Source organism: Sebastes fasciatus, chromosome 9 (assembly GCF_043250625.1).
Source record: "Sebastes fasciatus isolate fSebFas1 chromosome 9, fSebFas1.pri, whole genome shotgun sequence".
Classification (NCBI taxonomy): Eukaryota; Metazoa; Chordata; class Actinopteri; order Perciformes; family Sebastidae; genus Sebastes; species Sebastes fasciatus.
Window position 1 is genome coordinate 30,684,664 of NC_133803.1, and position 23,058 is coordinate 30,707,721.

The following is a 23,058-nucleotide window of genomic DNA, read 5'->3' on the forward strand; positions in this document are numbered from 1 at the left end:
GACAAAACTGGAGCTTTTTGGCAAGTCACATCAGCTCTATGTTCACAGACGCAAAAATTAAGCATCCAAAGAAAAGAACACTGTACCTACAATGAAACATGGAGGAGGCTCGGTTATGTTCTGGGGATGCTTTGCTGCATCTGGCACAGGGTGTCTTGAATCTGTGCAGGTGCAATGAAATCTCAAGACTATCAAGGCATTCTGGAGCGAAATGTGCTGCCCAGTGTCAGAAAGCTTGGTCTCAGTTGCAGGTCATGGGTCTTCCAACAGGATAATGACCCAAAACACAGCTAAAAACACCCAAGAATGCCTAAGAACAAAACATTGGACTATTCTGAAGTGGCCTTCTATGAGCCCTGATCTAAATCCTATTGAACATCTGTGGAAGGAGCTGAAACATGCAGTCTGGAGAAGGCACCCTTCAAACCTGAGACAGCTGGAGCAGTTTGCTCACGAGGAGTGGGCCAAAATACCTGTCGACAGGTGCAGAAGTCTCAGAGAGTTACAGAAATCGCTTGATTGCAGTGATTGCCTCAAAAGGTTGTGCAACAAAATATGAAGTTAAGGGTACCATCATTATTATTTTTTTAAAAATGATTCTGTTGAACCATAATTCAAAAGCAATTTTCAGTAAATTTTTATTTATTATTACTTTTGTCAGTTTCAAGTTATTTCAGTGACCATTGTGGGTTTTTCTTTCTTTAACGGAAGGGTACCAACAATTTTGTCCACATCTGTATATTGCCCAGCACTAAATAAAAGCATTAAAAAGATTTGAATTAATCACTTTTTATTCTCAACCAAAAAAACTACAACGCAATATCATAAATGATAAAATGTTGCTTATTGATAGCACATTTTTATTTAAATCACAGTTACCTGCAGTCATACATCATTAACGTCTCTGCAGATTTGTTGTATAACGTTAACAAATCAACATAAGACACACCTTTACTGATTTACAAAATGTGTATTTTACCAGCTTTTCTTAAAAATAACATCCATAACTGATCTTGTGTTCATTAAGAAGATGAAAAGAGGGAAACACAACAGCAGGTCAGTGGATATCGAATTTATTGTTTCAAGGCAGACAAACATGTTTTTCATGTGATTAAAATTCCTACATGTAAAGATAAAACTACAAACTAGACTGGACACTTTATCGGTAGAGTTTTAGCAGCTTCAATCAAGTCGTTGAAGTTATTGAGATTAACGCGACTGCCTAGCTATGATAAGAAATAAAAGAACGTAAAAGCAGAAAATAAGTGATAACTTTCCTCTAGGTCAGCTCCATCTCCCACTTCTCCAGGAAATCCTGCAGGTTCAGATTGAAAATGTCGATGCCTTTGGGGGACAGATGGACGCCGTCGGCCCGATACAGGCCCGTGTTTGTGCCGCACCTGATGTTTTCGTGGGTCAGCGAGGTGCCGCCCAGCTCTGAGATGATGTTTTGGATCCTGCGATTCACGGTGGTTCGGACCAGATCGACTTCGTGGTTGTCGGCCGAGTGACGCCACACCCTCCGAGGGAGGATGTTGGACCACACGAGGACGCACTGCGGGAAGATGCCTCTCATGGAGGTCAGGTCCTTCTTGACGGAGGCCAGCAGGTCGGTGGGGCTGTCGGTGCTCAGGTCGTTGCCGCCCAGGTGCATGATGAGGACGTCCGGGTTGGGCCAGGTGACCTTCAGCTGGTGGAGCTGGGGCAGGAGCTGGGACCACGTCATGCCCTGGGTGCCCTTCCACCAGATGGTCACCTTGCTGGGGTCCATGCCAAGCTGCATACCTACCTCCGGAGACTTGGCCCGCGACTCCGCCCAGTACACCAGTGAATGACCGCAGATCCAAACGTTCTTGGGTTCGCCGGTGGATGGCACGCCTAGAAGTTTTAACAGATTACATTTGTAAATCACAAAGCCTTATAAATCTCTCGCACTAGTTGATCCCAAACTGTCCACCAGTCTTCAGGCTGGTTTCATAAAGATCTACTAGAATGGTCTGTAGATGTCGGCCAGTATTTGTTTTGCTTTCAGACTCATCTGATGCTGTTATCAGTGTAAATAAACAGCTGAACAGAGATTAAAAATGGACCGCTGTGGGCAAAATCCAGTTGATCTCTGTGAAACCAGCCTCACAACTCCCAATATTTACCAATAAGTCCAAACAAAATCAACCTGTTGGTAGCGTTTTTTTATCATATAACTTTATGCTGTATTAACGTTGTCGTACGCTATCTGTTAAAGCTTTCTAGCTCACCCTATCAATCATCATTTAATTGACTAAATTCATAATTACTGCGTCGGGAAAGTTCAATGCTTTACAGTTTAACCGTTTCGGATGTAGTGATAACTAACTGATCACAAAAAAAAACATATGTGTTAAACATATCTTTGTATTTAACAACTTGAAAGCACCGTGTCCAGTTAAATTTTGTGATTTAAGTGATATCATTTAAGACAATTACATGCCGATTTTTAAAACATTCTCAGCCTGAACAATTAGTGCAATTAAAAAAAATCAAAATGATCACCTACCTTCACCGTCAAGACAAAACATAGTGCCATTCTGCAGTGTACAACTTTTCTGTTTCATGAGCTACTTGAAAATAAAACTGCATTTATGAAACATCACAACTCTGGAGGACTTTTAGCTGAGTATTTATATCATCTCCCTAGCTATCTGATGACTTTATGTGCATACCCCAAGTGTAAAAGCTGGCTGTAAAAACTGCCAACAAAGCACTAAAAACATCTGATCCTCATATTTAATATTTCGCAAAAAATAATTATTTCCAAAACTTTTCTTCGACTGCGTTTCTTATAGTCTGAAGTTCATTGAGTCCAGTATTTCATATGGAGAAAAGAAATGGAATTGATTCTCAAATAAAAATGTATTTAGGATTTATGCCATTACACTTAATTTGGTAAAAAATAAAATTCTGTTATGTTCAAGTAAAAACAGTCCAACAATTTTACAATTGTATTGGGTTGAACAGAAGCCCATTTATTGTGTCGTAGATTTAGAAATGATAATGTGGCTGTGAGTTGGGGAGGCTGGTGGATGGAATGATTGGTGTTTGAAAAGTCTATAAAATGGCTCATCCATCTGTAACTTTTTAAAAATCGTCTTTATTAGGGCTGTCAAAGTTAACGCGATAATGGCAAAATCGTTTTAGCGCCACTAATTTCTTTAACGCAACTTGTGATTTTTCGGTTGTAGCTCAGTCTTAAAGCTAGAGTGAAGATACTGGTATCATATGAAACTAGAAACCTAAAGAATCTCATGAAACTTTTTTTTTTTTGTTCAGACAAAGTTGAGTAACGCTGCATTAATTGCTTTTAATACAAATGCAGAGGAATGTAGGCACTCGGCTTCTACATCGTTGATTGTCCTGTGGATGACAGAACTTATTATATATCTGTAAAATGTCACACTGAATTAGGACAATATTAAACAAAGGCTGTGAATTAGTTCAAGACGGCAACCAAAGAGCATTGATCCACTCACAGACGACATACTAGGGCTGCACGATTATGATATCGATTTGGTGGACAAAATATTTTAATTTCACTTTCACATTTAACCCTCAGACCCATTGGATCACGGGCGAACTTGATCGACTTTACCGTCTTGCTGAGGCTGTAGTGGGTTGTTTTAAAGCTAGAGTGAAGATCTTGGTATCATATGAAACTAAAAAAAACAACGAATCCATTGGTACCATGTCATACTAGCTTGTTAGGAAGGAGGTTAAATAACGCTCCAAACGTACGCTAAAGTTTGGCGAGGAAAATCTGTCATTGCCATTTTCAAAGGGGTCCCTTGACCTCTGACCTCCAGATATGTGAATGAAAATGGGTCTATGGGTACCCACGAGTCTCCCCTTTACAGACATGCCCACTTTATGATAATCACATGCAGTTTGGGGCAAGTCATAGTCAAGTCAGCACACTGACACATTCATTCTAAATGCAGTACATGTGAAGGTTTCTGGACAATATCTATCATTGTTTTGTGTTGTTAATTGATTTCCAATGATAAATATATACATACATTTGCATAAAGCAGCATATTTGCCCACTCCCATGTTGATAAGAGTATTAAATCTCCCTTTAAGGTGCATTTTGAACAGATAAAAATGTGTGATTAATTTGCGATTAACTATCTTAATCGATTGACAGCCCTAATCGTTAAAGGTCATTTATCATTTTACATTTCTGTTCCCTGACTCCATACTGGACCTCATCATCTCCACTTCAGTCTAAACAACACTGATCTAAACTGGTAGTCTGGTCTGTCTGTCCTGTGATGGTGAACGGAGTTACCTGAGCAGCACATTTAAAAGCAAAGATGAGTCGCTGTGTGATGATCACAGTGGATTTAAATAAGTGAGAGGAGTGACGGACGGCCTACAGTCGCACAAGTGTTCAAACACTGACTGAGACGCGACAGTCAGTGTTTGTACTGACTCACAGACTGAAACAAAACAAACAATTGACCAGAAACATAATCTGGATAACAGTCGTTGAGACGGAAATACCTCTAAGACCTGTTAGCGTGATATACTGAATTACATTACATCTAAACATGCTATGAGCGAAAACAATGACCTTACAAAGAACCTCAGTAAAGTGTTGTGAATATTTGACGTCTAATCTGAATCGGGATATCACGGACGTAACTCAAAGCTAACATCAATAACGAACCGCTAAAGATAACGGTATCTGACTGGCGACCTCTGAACAATGCTTAAAGATCTCTACGTTAGCTCTTTGAGCTAACATTAGTTTCACAGGCTAGTTTAAAGTCCAGAATTTAGAGGGTCCCGTTCACTGGTATTAAAGCTAAAAACACTGTTGTGCTATACTGCTGTAGTGGGCTTAGTTTATTAAGAAGTGGACAAATTTAGCCGGTGCACGCTGCTACATACTTCTTAAAAATGACGGGTAACAGTAATCACCATGATAATCTACAATGGCGTCACAGTCATTGATGTTAGGTATAGAGTTACTTACCATATTGATGACCGACTACCAGTAAGTCCAAAGCTAACGATATCCAACTGAGCCCTAAATGATGTTAAATGCTCTCTACATTAGCTTCCTGAGCTAACGTAGATAGTTTCACGGACTGAAAGGAAAAGGGAGTTCATAAGCTTCAACACTAATGTGACACACTAGCTGATTAAAAAGTCAACAAATTTAGCTTGGACAAGAGGCTGCGTAATATTACTCAAACCCACATTCTTAAAAACTATCATGGATTATAATGCAATGACATAAATTACCATGACATTATACACATGACCCCTATGGTAAAAGCTCTCTATGTTAGCTTCCTGAGCTAACGTTAGCTTCAGACTGGAAGGAAAAGCTAGGTCATGGCTCAGAATGATTTCCCAATTCACAGTTATTAGAAGGTGATTTAGGTTGATATGTACGTGATATATTTGGGCTAAACTTTAAAACAATTACAAATTTAGCTTGGACACAATATGTAACATTACTTAATAACGACCGTATCATTCTAAAGGAGCATTTACTGGTTGCATATATTGAGTTGACCACTTGACTGAAGTTAATGATAGCTGACTGACGAGCCCTACATGATGGTGGAAGCTCTCGACGTTAGCTTCCTGAGGCTATAGCTGATATAATCTGCCGGATAACAATGAGAAACCAGTCTGTAGTTTTGAAATGATGGATCCTTACCTCGGTGACTCAGTCATGACTCAACATTAACTCGCCGACTCTAACCTGGCCTTGGATAAATCAACTGAAGGGCTGGAACTGGACCTGGACTTGAGGTTTGGTGACCTGGACTACAATTCTGCTTGCAAATGTCATAAACGATGAAGTAAAAGCATATCCTTAACTGAAATAAGTTACGAGTACAATACTAACTTGCTTCACTGTAAATGAATTAGGGAGGCTTTACTTTGCGTGGTCACAAAGAAGAGTCGTCTTCTGGATCTTCTGTTAAAACGTCACTTTTCTGGATAACCGGAAATCGCAGCTACACTCCACTCAGGTTTACGCAAACTTGACTTACCCTTCACAGCTTTACTATGACCTGCCTCAAAGACTTACCACAGTCAAAAATGCAATGTATTGGATGTGACACACAAAATTCAGGAGAGGACGAGTCAGGCCTTGATGGAGAAAGTAAAACACTCGTAAGGCTTTCACGAACATGGCTTGCATTTCTGTTTAGTAGATGGACCAGAGTACCTGAGTAACATGTTAGAAATATATACTGTATATTAGTTTTCTCTTTAAGAGGGAAACTGGAATGAAAGTTAAATATCCAACTCGTTCTCACTCCCAACTCGTCAGCGCCTCTTGCCATCGGATACGGACATACGGAAGCGCCCTTTAGCGACTGTATGTATGTAATACATGTAAATCCACTTGCGACGTTATTCAACGGTTGAAGCAACTGACGCTTAATAGCGCGAGAGTCCTTTCAGGGCGGGAGGGAGGGGAGGATGGGTCAAACAAACAAGACTTTCAACCAGAAGACCGACGTTCGTGTCCCGTGTGAAACTAAGTGAGTCGTTGGTATCGTCAGTCCCATGAATCACTTGAGTCGTTGGTATCGTCAGGCTTGTGAGTCAATTGAGTCGTTGGTATCGTCAATACCGTGAGTCGTTGGTATCGTCAGTCCCGTGAATCGTTGGTATCGTCAGTCCCATGTGTCAATTGAGTCGTTGGTATCGTCAATCCCGTGAGTCACTTGAGTCGTTGGTATCGTCAGTCACGTGAGTCGCTAGTCAGTGAAGTTAACGTCCACCACGACCGTTTACACTATGCATGTAACGAGCGTATATTGACACGCCGTCTCCGGTCCGTCCAAGAGCATGCATGAAGGGTACCCCGTGTGTCGGTATCTGACGAGTTGGGAGTGATAACTGGTTGGAATTTCACAGCTGTATGAAATTCTTAGAAAGCTGAAATGATTTATGAAAACTCACAAGAACCAGCTTCTGGACAAAAACCTGTAATTAACCTCCGAACTTTCTCTCTTAGATTGGCCCCTACATTAACTCCTAACGATACAACCCTAGATGTTAACATCTAGGCGACTCTGACTAGAGTGTGTCCTGGACTATTTAAGCCATGTCTGTAAAAGCCGTCTAAACCTAAAAGGCCTACTGTGTCCTGTTCCAGAGTATTGGTTGAGTGCATTTCATGTCTTTGTGTAGCATATGTCAGCTACGTAACTAGCTGAACTGAGAGAGCCGCTAACCAATCTTAAGTAGGAGTGAGTAGTACTACCAAAGTACTACATACTTTATCTTTATCTTGGCCTTCCTTCTACAGCTCTAGGTTTATTCAAACAGCAGCATGTAGTTAAAGGCTTTACTGTCAATGAACATCAATCCAAGCTTAGCGATGGCGTTTTGAGCTAGCTGTGCTGTGTTTACACTCAGTGGTCACTGTTTGAGTACAGCTTCTTAGTGTCGGGTACTGTGCTGAGATTGTTTTGATGGAACGTAATATTTGAGAAAATCCTTTAGCATCTCTCTGTAGTCCTAATGAAAGTATCCTCTGGAGCTATAGCTATAGAGTTTAAAAGGTCCTGACGCACCAAGCCGACAGTCGGCCGTCGGACAGTTTGGGGCCGTGGTTGAGCGGCGGTCGGCCTATTTTTTGTGCCATGTCCCGCACCGTCTTCTGGTTTCCTGGTGTGGAGAGTTATTTCCTCTCACGCAGCCATCGGCTATAGTCTTTGCGGTGTGTTCGAGTGCAACTTATTGAGCAAAACAAAGGCGATATGAGGCGACGCAACAGTCAGCCTTCATCGCCGCTAGTTTTCTGATGTTGGTTTAGTGTGTCTGGGCCTTTTGACCGCTGTCATGAAGCAGGACTGAAGGTATTTTGCTCTTGCATGCATCCAAATATATTCTAGACCTTGTAGTTTGGACGGTCCCAATGTAGTACCAGCTTTGCCACTGCAGACCAGGAAGATGTCCGTAGAAATGGGAAGATGTACCCACTGACCACTGAGTGCAACAGTATCTAAGCTGTAAACGGTATACCCAAACCTAGAAAAACTACCTTGCTTGACAGTATCATTGTATCTACATGTCTAGCTAACTACTAGGGCTGGGTATCGTGCCTCAATCATGTTTTGGTACTGACCATAGTGGGTCTGTAGTATCAAGTACTGAAAAGGTACCCAAGTTGGTACTTATACTTTAATCAAGTAAAGTATATACAGTGTTGGTATCAGTGCTGGTATTTAGAAATTTTAAACAATACTTAACCTTAATAAAAACATGCCTGTATTAACCTTTCATAAACTCATCTGACTATATTATTATGCGTTCTGGACTCCTGGTTAATTAAACTAGATACCAACGGTGTCACCATATGAAGAGGAAAAAGATGTTACTTTGTGGGGTTGAGATTGAAGTTGGCTTCTTTTCTTTCTTCTTTTCTGGGACGAACCATTAGGCTCTGCTAACGGCTGTGGCAGAAGAACGACGTTGTAGCTCTGCAATGCACTTAAGACGTCTAGGTAACCCTGAGGACGGGTTTAAGGCTCCGTGTCAAGTCGTAGCGGTATCTATGTACAGAGGCTCTGGCACTACGTCAGAAGTTCTAGCACAGGAGATGCTAGAGCATTTGACATAAAGCCATTTCCAGGACAAACCTTCTTGCAGTGATCATCGAGCTCTATCACAAATTGAAAAAAAGACACCGTGATGATGCGTAACACATTCGTGTAGCGTTGTGGTGGAGCTATGATAATTGAAATCCTACGCTGAAATCTAAATTACTTCCTACTTTGTGGGAATCTACGGTGAGACCACAAGACCACCTCGACTGAGAAACATAAACTGCACTGGACTGGTCTCTACCAGAGGGTCTAACAGGGCTAATCAAGCCTTGTTGATCATATGTATACTTTAGTTAGATCCAGACAAAACTTGGTGATACTTCCATCATGTTAACATTTCTACCGTATCTCCGGAGGCGTGGTTAATGCCTGGCTAACTGTCTGAGAGAAAGAAATCTATTGTAACCTGCTCTAGTCTAGTAACAAGGTGATTATCTTTTGTCTTTAGCACCAACAGTAACATAAATTACATGCAGCTGTTAACTTGAAAATGTATTTATGTCTTTGAAGAACGAGCACGCCGAGAACATAACCTTATGCTTAACTAAAATCCCTGTAATTCAAACGTTGCTAGTTGAGTTTAGTGTATGTAATTGAAGAAGATGCGATACCTGGGAAGATCCATTTGACATCCTTGCACTCGTCCAACTTTGAACTCCGTTTCCGTTTGGTTAGCCAATCCTTGTAGTGTTGCTCCCTCTTTTCCAAAACCCTCTGGTTATACAAATCCAGCTGCAACACAAACAAATATTTATGCTATGCACCATTTCAAAGGATTCTACTTTACTAAGTGTGCCATCTGTCTAGATTACCTGGGAATATTTTTATAGAATTATTAATGTAATAATTAAACGTGTTGGATTACTGACAGAAATACAGCAGATACAAATCCTTAAGGGTGAAATGTGTCAAATCTGGACAGAATTTTAGTTTAAAACATTAAAAATATAATCAAAAGAATGTGAAGAAGTAACAGCGTTGACGTCTGTGTTGTGCTGCAGAGATGCCTACTACCCAACCAGCTAGCCCTGGCCTGTCCTGTCTTAAAAAACACTTGAACCATGATATAAAGATGGACGATGAAACTCTTCCCAACGAATGCTCTTACTTTTACTTATTGAGTACATCTAACAGTAATTTAACTTTAGTAAAAGGTTTCACTACAGTAGTACCACTGCTGATCATACCTTCTCCTTCTGCTTGGTCTTTATTTCATCATACGGCTCGGCGAAGGCCTGAGGGATGGGTGCTGAAGTGGGTAAACTGAACTGGACTGATTTGACCGGTTTGTTTGGCCCAGCCAGAGATTTCACCGTCTCTATGACCTTCAGGCACCTAAACACGGTCGTAGAGATGGTTGATTGGCTATTGTTTGAAGGACTCGATGTTGCAGGTGTTGATGGTGGTGGTGATACTGCGGCAGTGGTTGAAGGCTGCAAAGGAATTGAGGAGTTAAGGGGTGGAGCTGCAGGAGGCTGGCCAATTAAAGGAAAGACTGCATGACTGTAGGGTGGAACAAAAGGAGGCGTTCCGGGAGGGCGACGGGGTGGAGGTCCAGGTGGAGGTCCTGGAGGAGGCTGTCCAGGACGCCGTGGAGGAGGTCCAGGGGGAGGTCCTGGAGGAAGTCCAAATCTCTGGGGTGGTTGACCAGCTGCAGGAGGAGCTAGAGTGCCCATGCTGTGCCCATGCTCCTGTTCTGTGGGAATCTGGGTAGTGACTCCAACGGGCCAGTTGATTGGTAGGGTTGGATGTTGGTAGTTGGCAGGCGGAGGCCCGGGAGGAGGTTTTGGAGGAGGAGTGGTGGAGGGTGTGCTCCCCATTGTCTTGGTAAAACACTGCAGCTGTTGCGCCTTCTTTAGTGCCTCCAACTCCTGCTGGTCCAGGAATCCTTCATACTCCGAGACAGCTTTAGATTTGCTGAGTGGCTCCAGACTGGAGGACCTGGCAGGTGAGGGCGAATGGATGTGATCCGATTCAATGGAACCGGTTCTACTCGTTTGCAGTTCTTCTCTTGGGGACGACAAAATCTCTCTTTCTGTGGATGAGGACTTGGGGCTGTAGATTTTCTCTTGGGCTCGGCTCGCCAGTTTGGACATATCTCCTGTACTCAGCTTCAGGCCGATCGTACGGAGTAGACTTTGGATCTTGTCGTAGGGTTCTGTCTTGATCTTTGGTTCCTCACTTGTTCTCTCTACTGAGGACCTTTTAGGGATTAGCGGTGTATTTTTCTCTTCTAGAGCTAGACTGCTGCTGGGTTGCTCTTGAGCCAATCCCACAATACGAGAGAAACCCCCGCCATCTTGAAGCGCCCGCTCATGAGGGAGAAGGTCATCGTTCACATAAACCGGTTCTGATTTCTTTTCAGCATCCACCTTTTTATTAAGCATGTCAAGAAAGCGATCGAGGGGTGGTTTCAACGCTGGAGGTGCCTGGCGTGGTGTTGTGTTCTGCGGTGTCGGAGACGGGCTTCTAGGAGGCGGTTCTGTGGGAGAAGGAGGTCTTAAAGGGGGTTGGGAAGATGAAGTGGCAGCAGGATTCATCAAGGGAGGTTGGCTGGAGGCTACAGGATATTGGCCGGACTGAGAAGAAGGTGAGGGACCATGAGGATCTGGAGACTGGCTCTGTTTGACAGGGCGATACGAATCATTGTATGGTCGGTCCGCATATGCTGGGTCATGGTAGCGATCGTCATATGGTTCGTCATAAACATCGTAGCGATCAGTGTAACGCTGGCTGGCAGACGGAGGGCCACCATACGAAGGTTCACCATAGGGATGATTTTCATAAGGGCGATCACTGTAGGAACGCTCACCATAAGGGCGATCAGTGTAGGAACGACTGGCGAACGGATCACCGGAGCGGTCACCGTACCGCTGATCTTGGTAAGGACTGTATGGCCGGTCATAATAAGGATCGTCATAGGGCCGGTGGAGGTATTCGGGTCCCTCTGGTCGTTTCTTCAGGATGGACCGGACTGGTTTGTATTCAGTGAGTGGGACAGCGATCCGACCATGGTCGTAGTCTATGCAGGTCCTCTGTCTAGGGTCCACCAGCGATTTTTTGTAGGCAATCATGTCATTCAGCTCGTCCAGCTCCCGCTTCTTCCTCGCCAGCTCGTCATCCACGACTACGCCGCGTCTGGGAGGAGGGCTTAACTCCCTCCTCCTCTTGTGACTTTCTTCGTGCTCTCTGCTGATTTTGCTCCTCTTCTTCATGGCCACCTCCTTGCTTCTCTCCATGCTCCTGCTGCGACTCCTGCTGGAGCTCTTGCTTCGGCTGCGACTCTTGCTGCGGCTCTTCGTGCGCCTCTTGGTGGGCCTGTTTGACCTCTCTCGGCTTCGGCTTCGTCTGTACCTGCTGCTTTTACGGTCGCGGTCAGGGCTGGGGCTGCGTCTCTTTTTGCCGATACGTCCAAACTGGTCTCTGGGCGGACTCTTGCTTCTACTTTTACTCCTACTCCTGGCCCTACTCCTACTCGGACTCCTGCTCCTGCCATGTCTACGGCGAGAGGCACCATAATCCCTTCTGGTCTTGATGTCCTGCGTTCTAAGATTTTTCACCACCGCCTTCAGCTTGTCTGCCTCTGGTTTTTCATCCCTGAAATGTCAGAGGTAAGTTGTTACAGACAGTATTTTATGTTTTTATTACATCAAGGCCTATGACCTCTAACTCCTCCTACACATCACTCGTTTTAATTACCTGGCTATAGAATTATAATTTTTTTCCTCTGTTTATTTATTAGTATGATTTTGTGTGCCCTCTTTGTAAAGCATCCTTGGGTTTCTTGAAAGGCGCTATATTTGTCCAATTTATTATTATTATTATTATTATTATTATTATTATTATTATTATTATTACTACTCATTTTATTTAGTATTTATCCAACAAGAGAAGATTAAATTAGGTTAACTGCACAGTTAAAGATGTCTTTTAGTTTCAGGTTTAGTTATATTTCATTTAGTTTACACATTTATATACACCAGAAGTATAAAACATTACATGTCCCTTATAAATTAAAAAGAAAATACTACTAATTTGTGAGGGAAATGTCTTTAGTCTTTGAATTTTGGGTTGCTGGGAAAAATGTAATAAAAAATTCCTAACAATGACTGGTATATTTGACTTCAGGACATCTCTGACTACATACATGCTGAGAATCAAACTATTTTACTGTATTAATTTAGATATTTTTGAAGTCCCTAGAAGTGTATGATTCAACTTTTTCCCATGGTCCAGTGTTAAAGTTTACAAAAAACATGATATCAAATCGCAATACTTAAAAATCACAATACATATCGAATCGACAACCAAGTATCGTAATAGTATTGAATCAGGAGATACTGTAGGTCCTAGCCCTAATAAACACATTTAAATAGGTGATTTGAATCATATAAGAACTATCTGGAAAACTAAGACCATCCTTATCTTTACATGGCATTCTTTTCTGCACACACATAAACATAAATAAAAATAATCATTACTCACTCAGTGTCTTCTGAAGCTTTACCCAGCTTGATGGTCATCTACCAACGAAACACATATTCGACAAAATTAGAAAAAACAATGACCTCGGCCAACATCTTGTGATAAAACTGCTTCATCATTTGTTAAATGCACACAACTGGAAATGGAAATGAATGTAAGTCATAATAACACTATATAAAGCAATATACAGCTTTGCATTAGACCCTAAAATCACTCAGTAATATGTATTATCCCTTACTGAAATTAAGTCCACGTTGTGTTTGTGTCGTACAAATACTTAACACATGAATAGCAACATGCAGAAAGAACAGACTTCAGCTTTTATATTGTTAAAAAGTTAACAAATTTAAATCTACACATTTGTTGGGTCCAGATAGACTGTATTAAAATCAAAAACAGAAGAGTTCTCTCTTCATTCCTTCTCACATGGTAACTGTATAAATATGAAACCGGTCCTTCTCACCTTTCCTTTACTCGCCCCGACACCGCCCAACTTCCTGACGGGGAGGAAAACGCTCTCGGTGAAACGTTTTATCCTGATGGCCTGGTTTCCCCCCTCTGCCGTTTCATGCTTGGAGAAACAATAATAAGAAACGTTTTTTACACAGAAGATGTAATGAGAATGTTAAAGATTAACACCATAACCAGGATTTTAGCATTTAGAGTGAAATCTGAGAAACAGAGGGTGGTGATGAAGAGAAGGACTCACAGGGACGACGCTGAACTCGACCTTCTCGTTGAGCTCCAGCCTCTTCTTCTCAATGACCTCTGACATGTGGAAGTAGAGCTGAGGGTTCTGAGCACACTTGATGATTCCGGTGGCGTGGGAGAACTCGATCACGATGCCCTGGAGACAAGAACACGTCAGGGTTCAGCTGGGTTCTGATCCACATTCAGACCCAGTCTGGCTCTCTGGCTGATAGTTTAGTTTAGAGCTTACGTGTCGGCGTTGTTCGATGGACTCTTCGAAGGAGTCGGGGAGGATCTCCACGTAGGCGGCTCGTTCCTCTTTGGTCTCCTGATGGGTGGCGATGTTGAAACGCACCTTCACGGGTCAGACAGACACAATCGGGTCGTCTCAGGTCAGTGTTGTTACCATAACAAAATTATGACTTTGATACAATATCCTGCCTAAATATCTGGATACTGATACTGAATGTGGTGGATTACGTGTTTGCTGAATTACAGGAGATGCTTGGACAGATTCAGAAAAGATGATGAATCTAATGTTATCGGTACATTTGATCGGTAATCAGAGCCGCGCTGTTATTTCCTTGTTTTTGAAGGGAGTTCTCCTGATAGAGACACCAGCTCAGAGCGGGACTGTGGTTCATGACCTGCTTTAATCTTCATTTGTTGACTCCATCCTTCTGGTTATCACTACAGTTTAGTTTTTGACCGTTTGCTCCACCAGCAGTAAAGTTATAACTTCCTGCTCCCGCAGGATCCCAGTCCGGATGGCGTCCTCTAAAGCAGAACGCTGCACACACACGGCCCAGCGGTCGCACATAAACTCACGAATCATATTAAAACAACGTCATTCATTCAATTATTGGTACTAATAAAACAGGGTATCGTGATACCTTTCTAGTATCGGTATACCTTGCAAATCCTCCACTTGGTTGTATTTAGTAGTTTGTGCTGTAACAGCTCACCTGGTCTCAGATGACCTTGGTCTCACCTTGTCTCCGTCCAGCATGGTGGCGGTGCTCAGCAGGTCGTTGGGACCGAAGGTAAGCTGCTTCTGTTCACCGTCGATGGTCATCACCAGTCGACCCATCTCTGGGTCCGGTTTCTCCGCCGCTCCACCTCCAGCCTCCACAGACTGCTTCTTCTTCTTCACCTCCTCCTCTTCCTCCTTTCCCTCCTCTCCTTCAGGTTTTCCTTCCGCCTCTTCCTTCTCACCTTCATCCATTTCCTCCACTTTAATTTTTACCTGTAGGAAAATAAGATATTTAATTTATGGCGACATAAATGGAATATGGCAAACTGCAGTACTCTTCCGGGATGTTCCAGGGACACCATCACCTGTCCGGGGAGCATCTGTCCAGCTCCTGGTCCCTCCTTGTTTTCCTCCGGCTCCTTCTTGATCTCCTTACGTGGATATTTGGAGATGGCTCGGAGGACGGTGCCTTGGAATCGCTCCTTGCTGATGTCGTCCAGCGTGTCGGGGTTTCTGATGTGGAAGCCAAGCGGCGTCCACTGACAGGACGACAGGAAGACGGCGAGCAGTCAGAAACACGTCAATAACAGACGATCACTGGTCAGTATTCAACAAAGCCGTGTAATAAAAACATAAAATCAAAATAAAGAATCTGTGAAATCACTTCATCTGTTTCTTACTTTGCATTTGGCCGCTGCCAGCGCCAGCGCCACCTCCTCCCTCTTCTTCCTCTCCGCCTCTCTTCGTTTCTCCTCCAGCTCCTCCTCCCTCCTCTTCCTCTCCTCCTCCACTTGTTTCCTCCTCTCCTCCTCCTCCCTCCTCTTCCTCTTCTCCTCCTCCTCCCGTTTCTTCTGCTCTTCCAGGATTTGGTCCTCAACCCTCTTCGTCCTCATCAGCCTGATGGCTCTCTTCTCTGAATTCACCTGCAGAAACAGAGCAGAGGTTAACGTCAAGTCACTTCCTGTTGCCTGGCGTCCGGCGGGCGTGCGTCACACTCACCTCGGCCACCGTGAACTCCACCTCCTTGTGGATGTCTTTGGTGTTGAAATTGGTTTCGCTGAAGTTCTCACAGATGTCAAAAGGAAGCTCGCCGTGCTCCTCCGAGTTGACTATTCCTTCTTTCGGACCCAGGAAGGTGATGATGCCCTGAAACACAGAGGAAAGAGAGCGAAGCCTCAGAGGTCAGAGGTCAGGTTCAGGTTGAGTGATTTAACCAGAGACAAGGCGACGGCGGCGAGTTACCAGCTCTCTCTCCTCTCTGGTGTAGCTGAAGGTGAAGGGGATCTTGGGTTTGATGTTGGCTGCTCTCCTCTTCTTCGTCACCACGTCCACCAGCAGGTTGATCAACACGTGGTCGTTCTTCAGCAGCGTCACGCTGCAGTCTCGGTGGTCGAAGGTCACGTTGGTCTTGCAGGGGCCGATGTTGGCGTGGATCTGACCCGGGTAACCCTTCATGTTAGGCTACAGAGAGACAGATGTTAGACACCAGAGGCAGGAACCAGTAAAACCAGTTCCTCTCTTTATCTAATACTTGATCTATTTATTTAGATATTTATTACGTTGACTTCCTGTTCATAGCGGGGCAGTTGAGCATAACAACTGTGCATTTTACGATAAAAGCAGTTCCGGCTAGCAGGGCCGGTTCTAGTTAGCAGGGCCGGTTCTCGGTAGCAGGGCCGGTTCAAGCTAGCAGGGCCGATTCCAGATAGCAGTAAAGGAGAACATTTAGACTTTCTGACTGTTTGACTTCAGGACGGAGGTGAATAAAGTTATTCTAGAGACTTGAACACCAGCTGCTACAACAAAACAGAACCATCTGTATCGGCCGACACGGCTCATCGCCGATCGGCAGGGAATGTCCCAGAGGAGCTGTGTTAACTGGCGTGGAGTGTCGCTCACCGTGGGCTCGATGATTGTCTGGCTGACGATGCCCTCATACAGCTCTGGGTCCAGCATCATGTTGACTCCCAGCTCCTGCCTGACGCCGGATTTTGGACTGAGAAAAGATTCTTCATCGTCGGCCTCCTCGTCGCCGGCAGTGGCAGCGGCAGCAGCAGTGGCGGCGGAGAGCGTTAGGAGGAGGGGCTCCTTCACTCGCCGCATCCTGATGGCCTGCTTCCCCCCCTTCAGCTGAGCAGAAAACAAACCATGTTGTAGAAAAACGCCTCGAACAAAGAATATAGAAGCTATGAGACGAAACGCTGCCACCATTTTGGACTGAAAGCGACCACCGGACGCCAGTAAAACGTCCACCTACAAAGACTATTAACTTTCACTTATCGATATACGTTATTTGTTTGGGTCAGGAGTCCAATCTGTGACAGGAAGTGAAAGAGTGAAGGCTGTCTCACCGTGAGGACGGTGAACTCAACCTCCTCGTTGACGTCCTCGGCAGTGAACTCTACGTCGCTGAAGTTCTCTTTGACGTTGAAGGGAAGCTCGCCGTGTTCGTCAGACTTGATGACGCCTTCGTTGTCGTTCAGGCTGATGATGACTCCCTGAGAGGAAGAGGTTCAACGGTGATGCATCAACAAAGCTAGGAAAAATCTTCATAAAGAAGCTTTGACTCATTTTCATTTGATGCGTCTAAATTGTGTAAATGTGTAACAACAGGACGTGTGTCAGCTGGTGGTCATGCAGCAGCAGGTAAACACACACTACGTCATGTTCATCTCCTCCTCCTCAAAACAAATCGCTAAAATCACTGAATAAAGCAGCTTCATGTTCAAAATCTGTTTATCCGACGCTGTTCGGCTCAGTGTTGATTTCTTTAACGAAAACTGTGATGAAATATGATCGTCAACGACCTTTTCTTCCATGACTAAAACGAGACGATGACGAGATAGTGTCAACGTCATTAAACAATAACAGTGTAGACATCAAACATGCATCATACTGTAACTCAATGGAATCTCCGTTAGCTGTTAGCACCGTTATTTAGCCAATCATCGTGTCATCGCCTGAGCAACCACATGACTACACTTCACGCTAATGGTCGTTAAAGACCGTTATAATGATGGATTGGGGCAGGAAAAAAAATGTTAGACTATTAATTGCCCGATATCCCCGCAAAAAAATAAAGAAATAAAAAATCTGAAATTCAGTGTTAATTTTGTTAATCAAAACTATGACGAAATATGTTCGTCAACGACCTTTTCTAACATGACTAAAAGGAGACGATGACAAGACGGCGCCGACGTCATTAAACACTAACGGTGACGATATCAAACATGCAATATCGTTGACAAAAAAGACGAGACTAAAATGTAGTTTAAAAACACAAAAACTTAACCAAAACCTCTCTTTACTTTTGTCACTTTCCACTTTCTCTTCCTCTCTCTCTGTCATTCTCTCGTGGCAACTAAAACTAAGAAGCATTTTCGTCTTAAAACTAAGACTAAATCTAAAATAGCTGCCAAACTTAACACTGAACTTAAGCCGTTATATCGCTCTCATCAAAGCCACCAGACTCCATTCACAAAACCAGTAATTTAACCTCGCAGAATACAGGAGTTGCTGGTCTACCGCTGCATCGATCAGTTAATTAGTTTGTGTTATTGTGTGACTTTCTGATCTGAACTAACATGGCGTCCACAGCAGTACGTTGCTTAGCTTCCTGCCGGTACTCCTGACCGCCATCTAAGTTACGGTACAAATACACTGACTATAAGGATGTAATATACTGTACATGTAGCAGCGTCATCATGCAGATGGTTTCAGGAACCCCACTGGGAGGATATAAAAAACCTAAATAAACTAAAGTCATAAGTTGAGCGTTGTAGTTTAATGTGAGCAGGTGAACAGGAAGTTGCTCTTACCTCCTCTCTGATCTCGTCGGTTAATCTGAAGGTGGACGGGATCTTGGGTTTGATGTTGGTGGCTCTCCTCTTCTCCGTGACGATGTCGGTTAGCAGGTTGATGAGCACCTGGTCATTCTTCAGCAGCGTCACCGTGCTGTCCTTCCTGTCGAACGTCAGGTTGGTCCTCAGCGGCCCGATGTCCACGTGGACCTGACCCGGGTACTGCCGCTCGCCGGGCTGCGGACCAACGACACCGGCGGGGGTCAACAACAGGAAACAGGAAGGACGACAGGTGTGAGTGTGAAGCGTGAACTGACCTGAGGCTCCGTGATGGGCTGGCTGACCACCGCCTCGTAGATCTCTGTGTCCACGTTCTCCGTTCCACCCGGCGCCACTTTCACATCCGTCGCTATCAAGCTGTTCTTCTGAGAAATACAAAAAAATTGGTGAAATAATTTTAATAATATTTAAAAGTCTGACAGACGTGAGCAGAATATTAACCTATTACTTTTACTGTTCCTCCGTGTCTTGACTGGATGCGAGCGTACGACTATCTCACCGCATCACGTCGATTCGGACGCTCTCTGTCCACACTGAATACGTTAAATCTGCACTTCTGTCCTACGTCATGTAAACAAACCAAGGAGTTGAGTGGCAGCCTCACCTTCTCCTTGCAGGCGGTGAAGTGAACTCTGACCCCGGGCGTCATGGCTTTGGGGTTTCCAAAGAAGGCGGCGAAGCTGAAGGTGAACTTCTGCAGATCTTCTCTCTCGATGTAGCCGAACGAGGGCTGAGGATCAGACGGGTCACTGGTTACTGAGTCAGAGAGCATTCAGGCACTTCTATCTATCCTGTATCCAGAGAAAATCAACCAGGTGACCTGTGACATCATCAGTCACATGACTTACCCCGATGAATGAGATGATCCCTGTAGACCTGCCTGGAGGAGGCCTGAAGAGAAACACCACAGAAGAAGAGTAAGGTATCTGAAGTCAGCTCTGCGCTAGCTCCTGGTCTCATTGAAAATAAACTCACTTATCAAACGTTCGTTTTCCCAGCAGGCCGAGCGCTCTGGTGGTCCTGCTGGGATCCAGTTTGGGTTTTGGTTTCGGGGCAGCGGCGGGGTCAGCCGCAGGTGTGACGGCCAGCTCGTCGGCGGGTTTCTTAGTTTCCCCCAAAGTGGACTGAGCGCCCGGAGCCGAGATCAACGCTTTAATCTGAAACAGACAGAAAAACACACACGTGATCCTGCTGAAGACCTGGACCTGAACCCAACACCTCACTGGACCTGAACCCAACACCTCACTGGACCTGAACCAAACACCTCACTGGACCTGGACCTAATACTTCACCGGACCTGGACCCAACACCTCACTGGACCTGGACATAACACTTCACTGGACATGGACCTAATACTTCACCGGATCTTAACCCAACACCTCACTTGACCTGGACCCAACACCTCACTGGACCTGGACTCAACACCTCACTGGACCTGGACCCAACACCTCACTGGACCTGGACCCAACACCTCACTGGACCTGGACCCAACACCTCACTGGACCTTAACCCAACACCTCACTGGACCTGGACCCAACACCTCACTGGACCTGGACCAAGTGCTCACACCCTTAAGTACTAATACCATAGTGTACTAACACCACTCCGTTAAAGGGATCTGAGCGGAAGTGGGACCTGGTACTGATCAAACCACCAGACCTGGTCTGAACTCACCCACTCAGGCTGATCGGGCGGCGGGTTGAGCATCACCTCCTCCACGATGGGCTGAAAGAGAGAAAACCTGATCAATCAATACTCAATCACAGGACATCCGATCAATAACAGGAGAGCGAACATGAAGTAGAGTGAGGACCTGCGGAGGAAGCTGCTCCAGGCCTCCTGGCCAGCCAGGAGGAGGGTAGCTCGGGTACCCCAATGAAGGAGGCACGCAGGCTGAAGGGAGGATAGGCGGCATGGACACCGGTCCGAAGGCTGCGGGATCCGGAGGAGGTCCAGGGGGTAGAGGAGGGAACGCTACAGGAGGTACAGGTGGTAAAGGTCCGGGGGCAACAGGTGGTAAGGGTCCGGGGGGAACTGGCTCGGGCCCCCACGGCTCAGGGGGACGTTCCGGACCCCAGCCAGGGGGTCCCCAGCCCGGAGGGGGTCTCCAGTCGTCAGGGTGAGGAGGTCTGTAGTCATCAGGGTGGGGAGGTCTGTAGTCAGGGTGAGGGGGTCTCCAGTCGTCTGGATGAGGAGGTCTCCAATCATCTGGGTGAGGAGGTCTGTAGTCATCGGGGTGGGGAGGCAGCCAGTCGTCGGGGTGAGGAGGTCTGTAGTCGTCTGGATGAGGCCCCCAGCCCGGCGGTGATGGGCCCCCTCTTGGTCCCCAGCCGAGCGGAGGAGAGTCTCTCGGTCCCCATCCTCCAGGCGGCGGAGGGCCTCTTGGACCCCACCCACCGGGCGGCGGGGGGCCCCATTCATCGGGCGGTGGCCCCCATCCACCGGGCGGCGGAGGACCCCAACCAGGCGGACCCATGTCGAACGGAGGTCCGTTATCACCCGGCGGTCCCATGGGGGGTCGGCTTCCTCGTCCCATCTCCTCTCCTGAGATATGGACAATAACAAAGATGACTTTCTGGTGAATAACATTCTCATTCTTGGAAAATTTTATTTGCACAAATCCAAGTATATGAAAGTGAAACCTGGTTTAATGTGTTTCATTCTGAGTTTCTTTCTTACATAAAAGCTCTTAAAGTCATGAAAAACCAAAATGCATTGAAACTTCTTAGTATAATAGAAGAATATGAATTACAGGTACAGCCCCACAGCCCTTAATTTAATTTATTATTATTTACATGTATAATTTTACATATTTTATTTGTTCTTGTTCTGTATGCACCTTGTCCTCTTACTCTAATGCAATGATCTATGAGCCATGTTGGTTGTAAATTTGAATTTGTTTACTAAAATAAAAAAATAAAAAAATAAATCTCCTCACCTGAAGCAAACGGCTGAAGCAAACGGCTGAAGTTAACTGTACTAACGGCTGAAGTTAACGGCTAACGGCTGAAGCAAACGGCTGAAGTTAACTGTACTAACGGCTGAAGTTAACGGCTAACGGCTGAAGCAAACGGCTGAAGTTAACTGTACTAACGGCTGAAGTTAACGGCTAACGGCTGAAGTTAACGGCTAACGGCTGAAGCAAACGGCTGAAGTTAACGGCTAACGGCTGAAGCAAACGGCTGAAGTTAACTGTACTAACGGCTGAAGCAAACGGCTGAAGTTAACGGCTGAGGTTAACTGTACTAACGGCTGAAGCAAACGGCTGAAGTTAACAGCTGAAGCTAGCTATGCTAAGCTAAGCTACCGAGCGTTAACAGCTACTCAACAGAACACCGGGTCGGTTCCGGTCGGTAGCTACATTTCCTTTCCGTGTCAGAGCTTCACAAAGAGTCCGTTCACTGATATAAACTTATAACAGATGTTTATAGCAGGTTGCAGTGTGAACAGACAGCATCGTTGTGTTGATGTTGTGTTTTAATGGCGGCCGTCTGACAGGTCCGTTGTTCTTTATCTCCTCCAGCTGGCGGGAGGAACGAACTGCAGGGAAGGGCTAGACCAGGGGTCTCTTAGCAACCTGAGGCTCTTCAGCTCCTCTCCAGTGACTCCCTGTGGATTTATAAAAATGGAAATGAATAACTGTTCTTTGTTTACATTTTAATTTTTATTTATCATTTTTGTAGGTCTATGATACGACGGTACGACCGAGTATTAGGGCCAAACTGAGGAAAATAAATAATAGGTTTACGAGAAAAAAGACGCAATATTATGAGAATAAAGTCATAATATTAGTATATATATGTATAGTAGTAGTAATTTTGCAAGTTATTTTCTTTTTTTCTTGTAAAGTTATGACTTTATTCTGGTAATATTACGAATTTTTTTCTCGTAAAGTTATGACTTTATTCTGGTAATATTATGATTTTTTTCTCGTAAAGTTGTGACTTTATTCTGGTAATATTACGATTTCTTTTCTCGTAATATTATGACTTTTTCTTGTTAAGTTATGACTTTATTCTGGTAATCTTACGACTTTTTTTCTCGTAAAGTTGTGACTTTTTTTCTTGTAAAGTTATGACTTTATTCTCGTAATCTCAGATTTGTTTTTCCCTCAATGTGGCCCCTACCTCACTGCAAATGTTTTGCGGCTCCAGACAAATTTGTTTTTGTTTTTTTATCTAAAATGGTTTTTGATAGTAAAGGTTGCTGACCCCTGTTCTAGACCCACAGTGATTGTTCACTTGTTCAGTTTAAAGGTTTATTAAGAGACTCTTTTAGCAGCTGAGTGTCTTTAATTCAATTGACAAATTAAAGTCAATGAGTTTTTAAAGGACTTCGTGTCAATTGAATGGATCTTTTCTCATCAATAACTTATTTTTAACCTGTAAACATGCACAGAAGTCCTCACTATTCATCAGTTATAGTCCAT

The 23,058-nt window shown here is 44.5% G+C and overlaps 1 protein-coding gene across 4 annotated transcripts; it reads right to left on the bottom strand.

Moving 5' to 3' along the window:
* Positions 1 to 1,057: 1,057 nt before the first annotated feature.
* Positions 1,058 to 22,151, bottom strand: LOC141774488 (uncharacterized). 4 transcript variants are annotated; one of them, XM_074647198.1, is made up of 22 exons: positions 21,568 to 22,151; positions 20,443 to 21,173; positions 20,304 to 20,354; positions 19,605 to 19,786; positions 19,478 to 19,520; positions 19,234 to 19,359; positions 18,887 to 18,994; positions 18,588 to 18,806; positions 17,121 to 17,267; positions 16,669 to 16,899; positions 16,012 to 16,230; positions 15,769 to 15,915; positions 15,450 to 15,692; positions 15,135 to 15,308; positions 14,788 to 15,042; positions 14,047 to 14,151; positions 13,816 to 13,953; positions 13,570 to 13,677; positions 13,107 to 13,144; positions 9,809 to 12,218; positions 9,233 to 9,353; positions 1,058 to 8,677 (listed from the first exon to the last, which is right to left on the bottom strand). In XM_074647198.1, exons 2-22 carry the CDS (start codon positions 21,163 to 21,165, stop codon positions 8,589 to 8,591), a joined length of 5,877 nt encoding a protein of 1,958 aa, XP_074503299.1. In that variant the 5' UTR covers positions 21,166 to 21,173; positions 21,568 to 22,151; the 3' UTR covers positions 1,058 to 8,588. The 4 variants fall into 4 exon arrangements, with proteins under 4 accessions (XP_074503299.1, XP_074503298.1, XP_074503297.1 ...); XM_074647197.1 differs by having other exon boundaries at positions 1,058 to 1,878; positions 21,797 to 22,148; XM_074647196.1 differs by having other exon boundaries at positions 1,058 to 1,878; positions 21,764 to 22,148.
* Between the last annotated feature and the right edge of the window lie 907 nt (positions 22,152 to 23,058).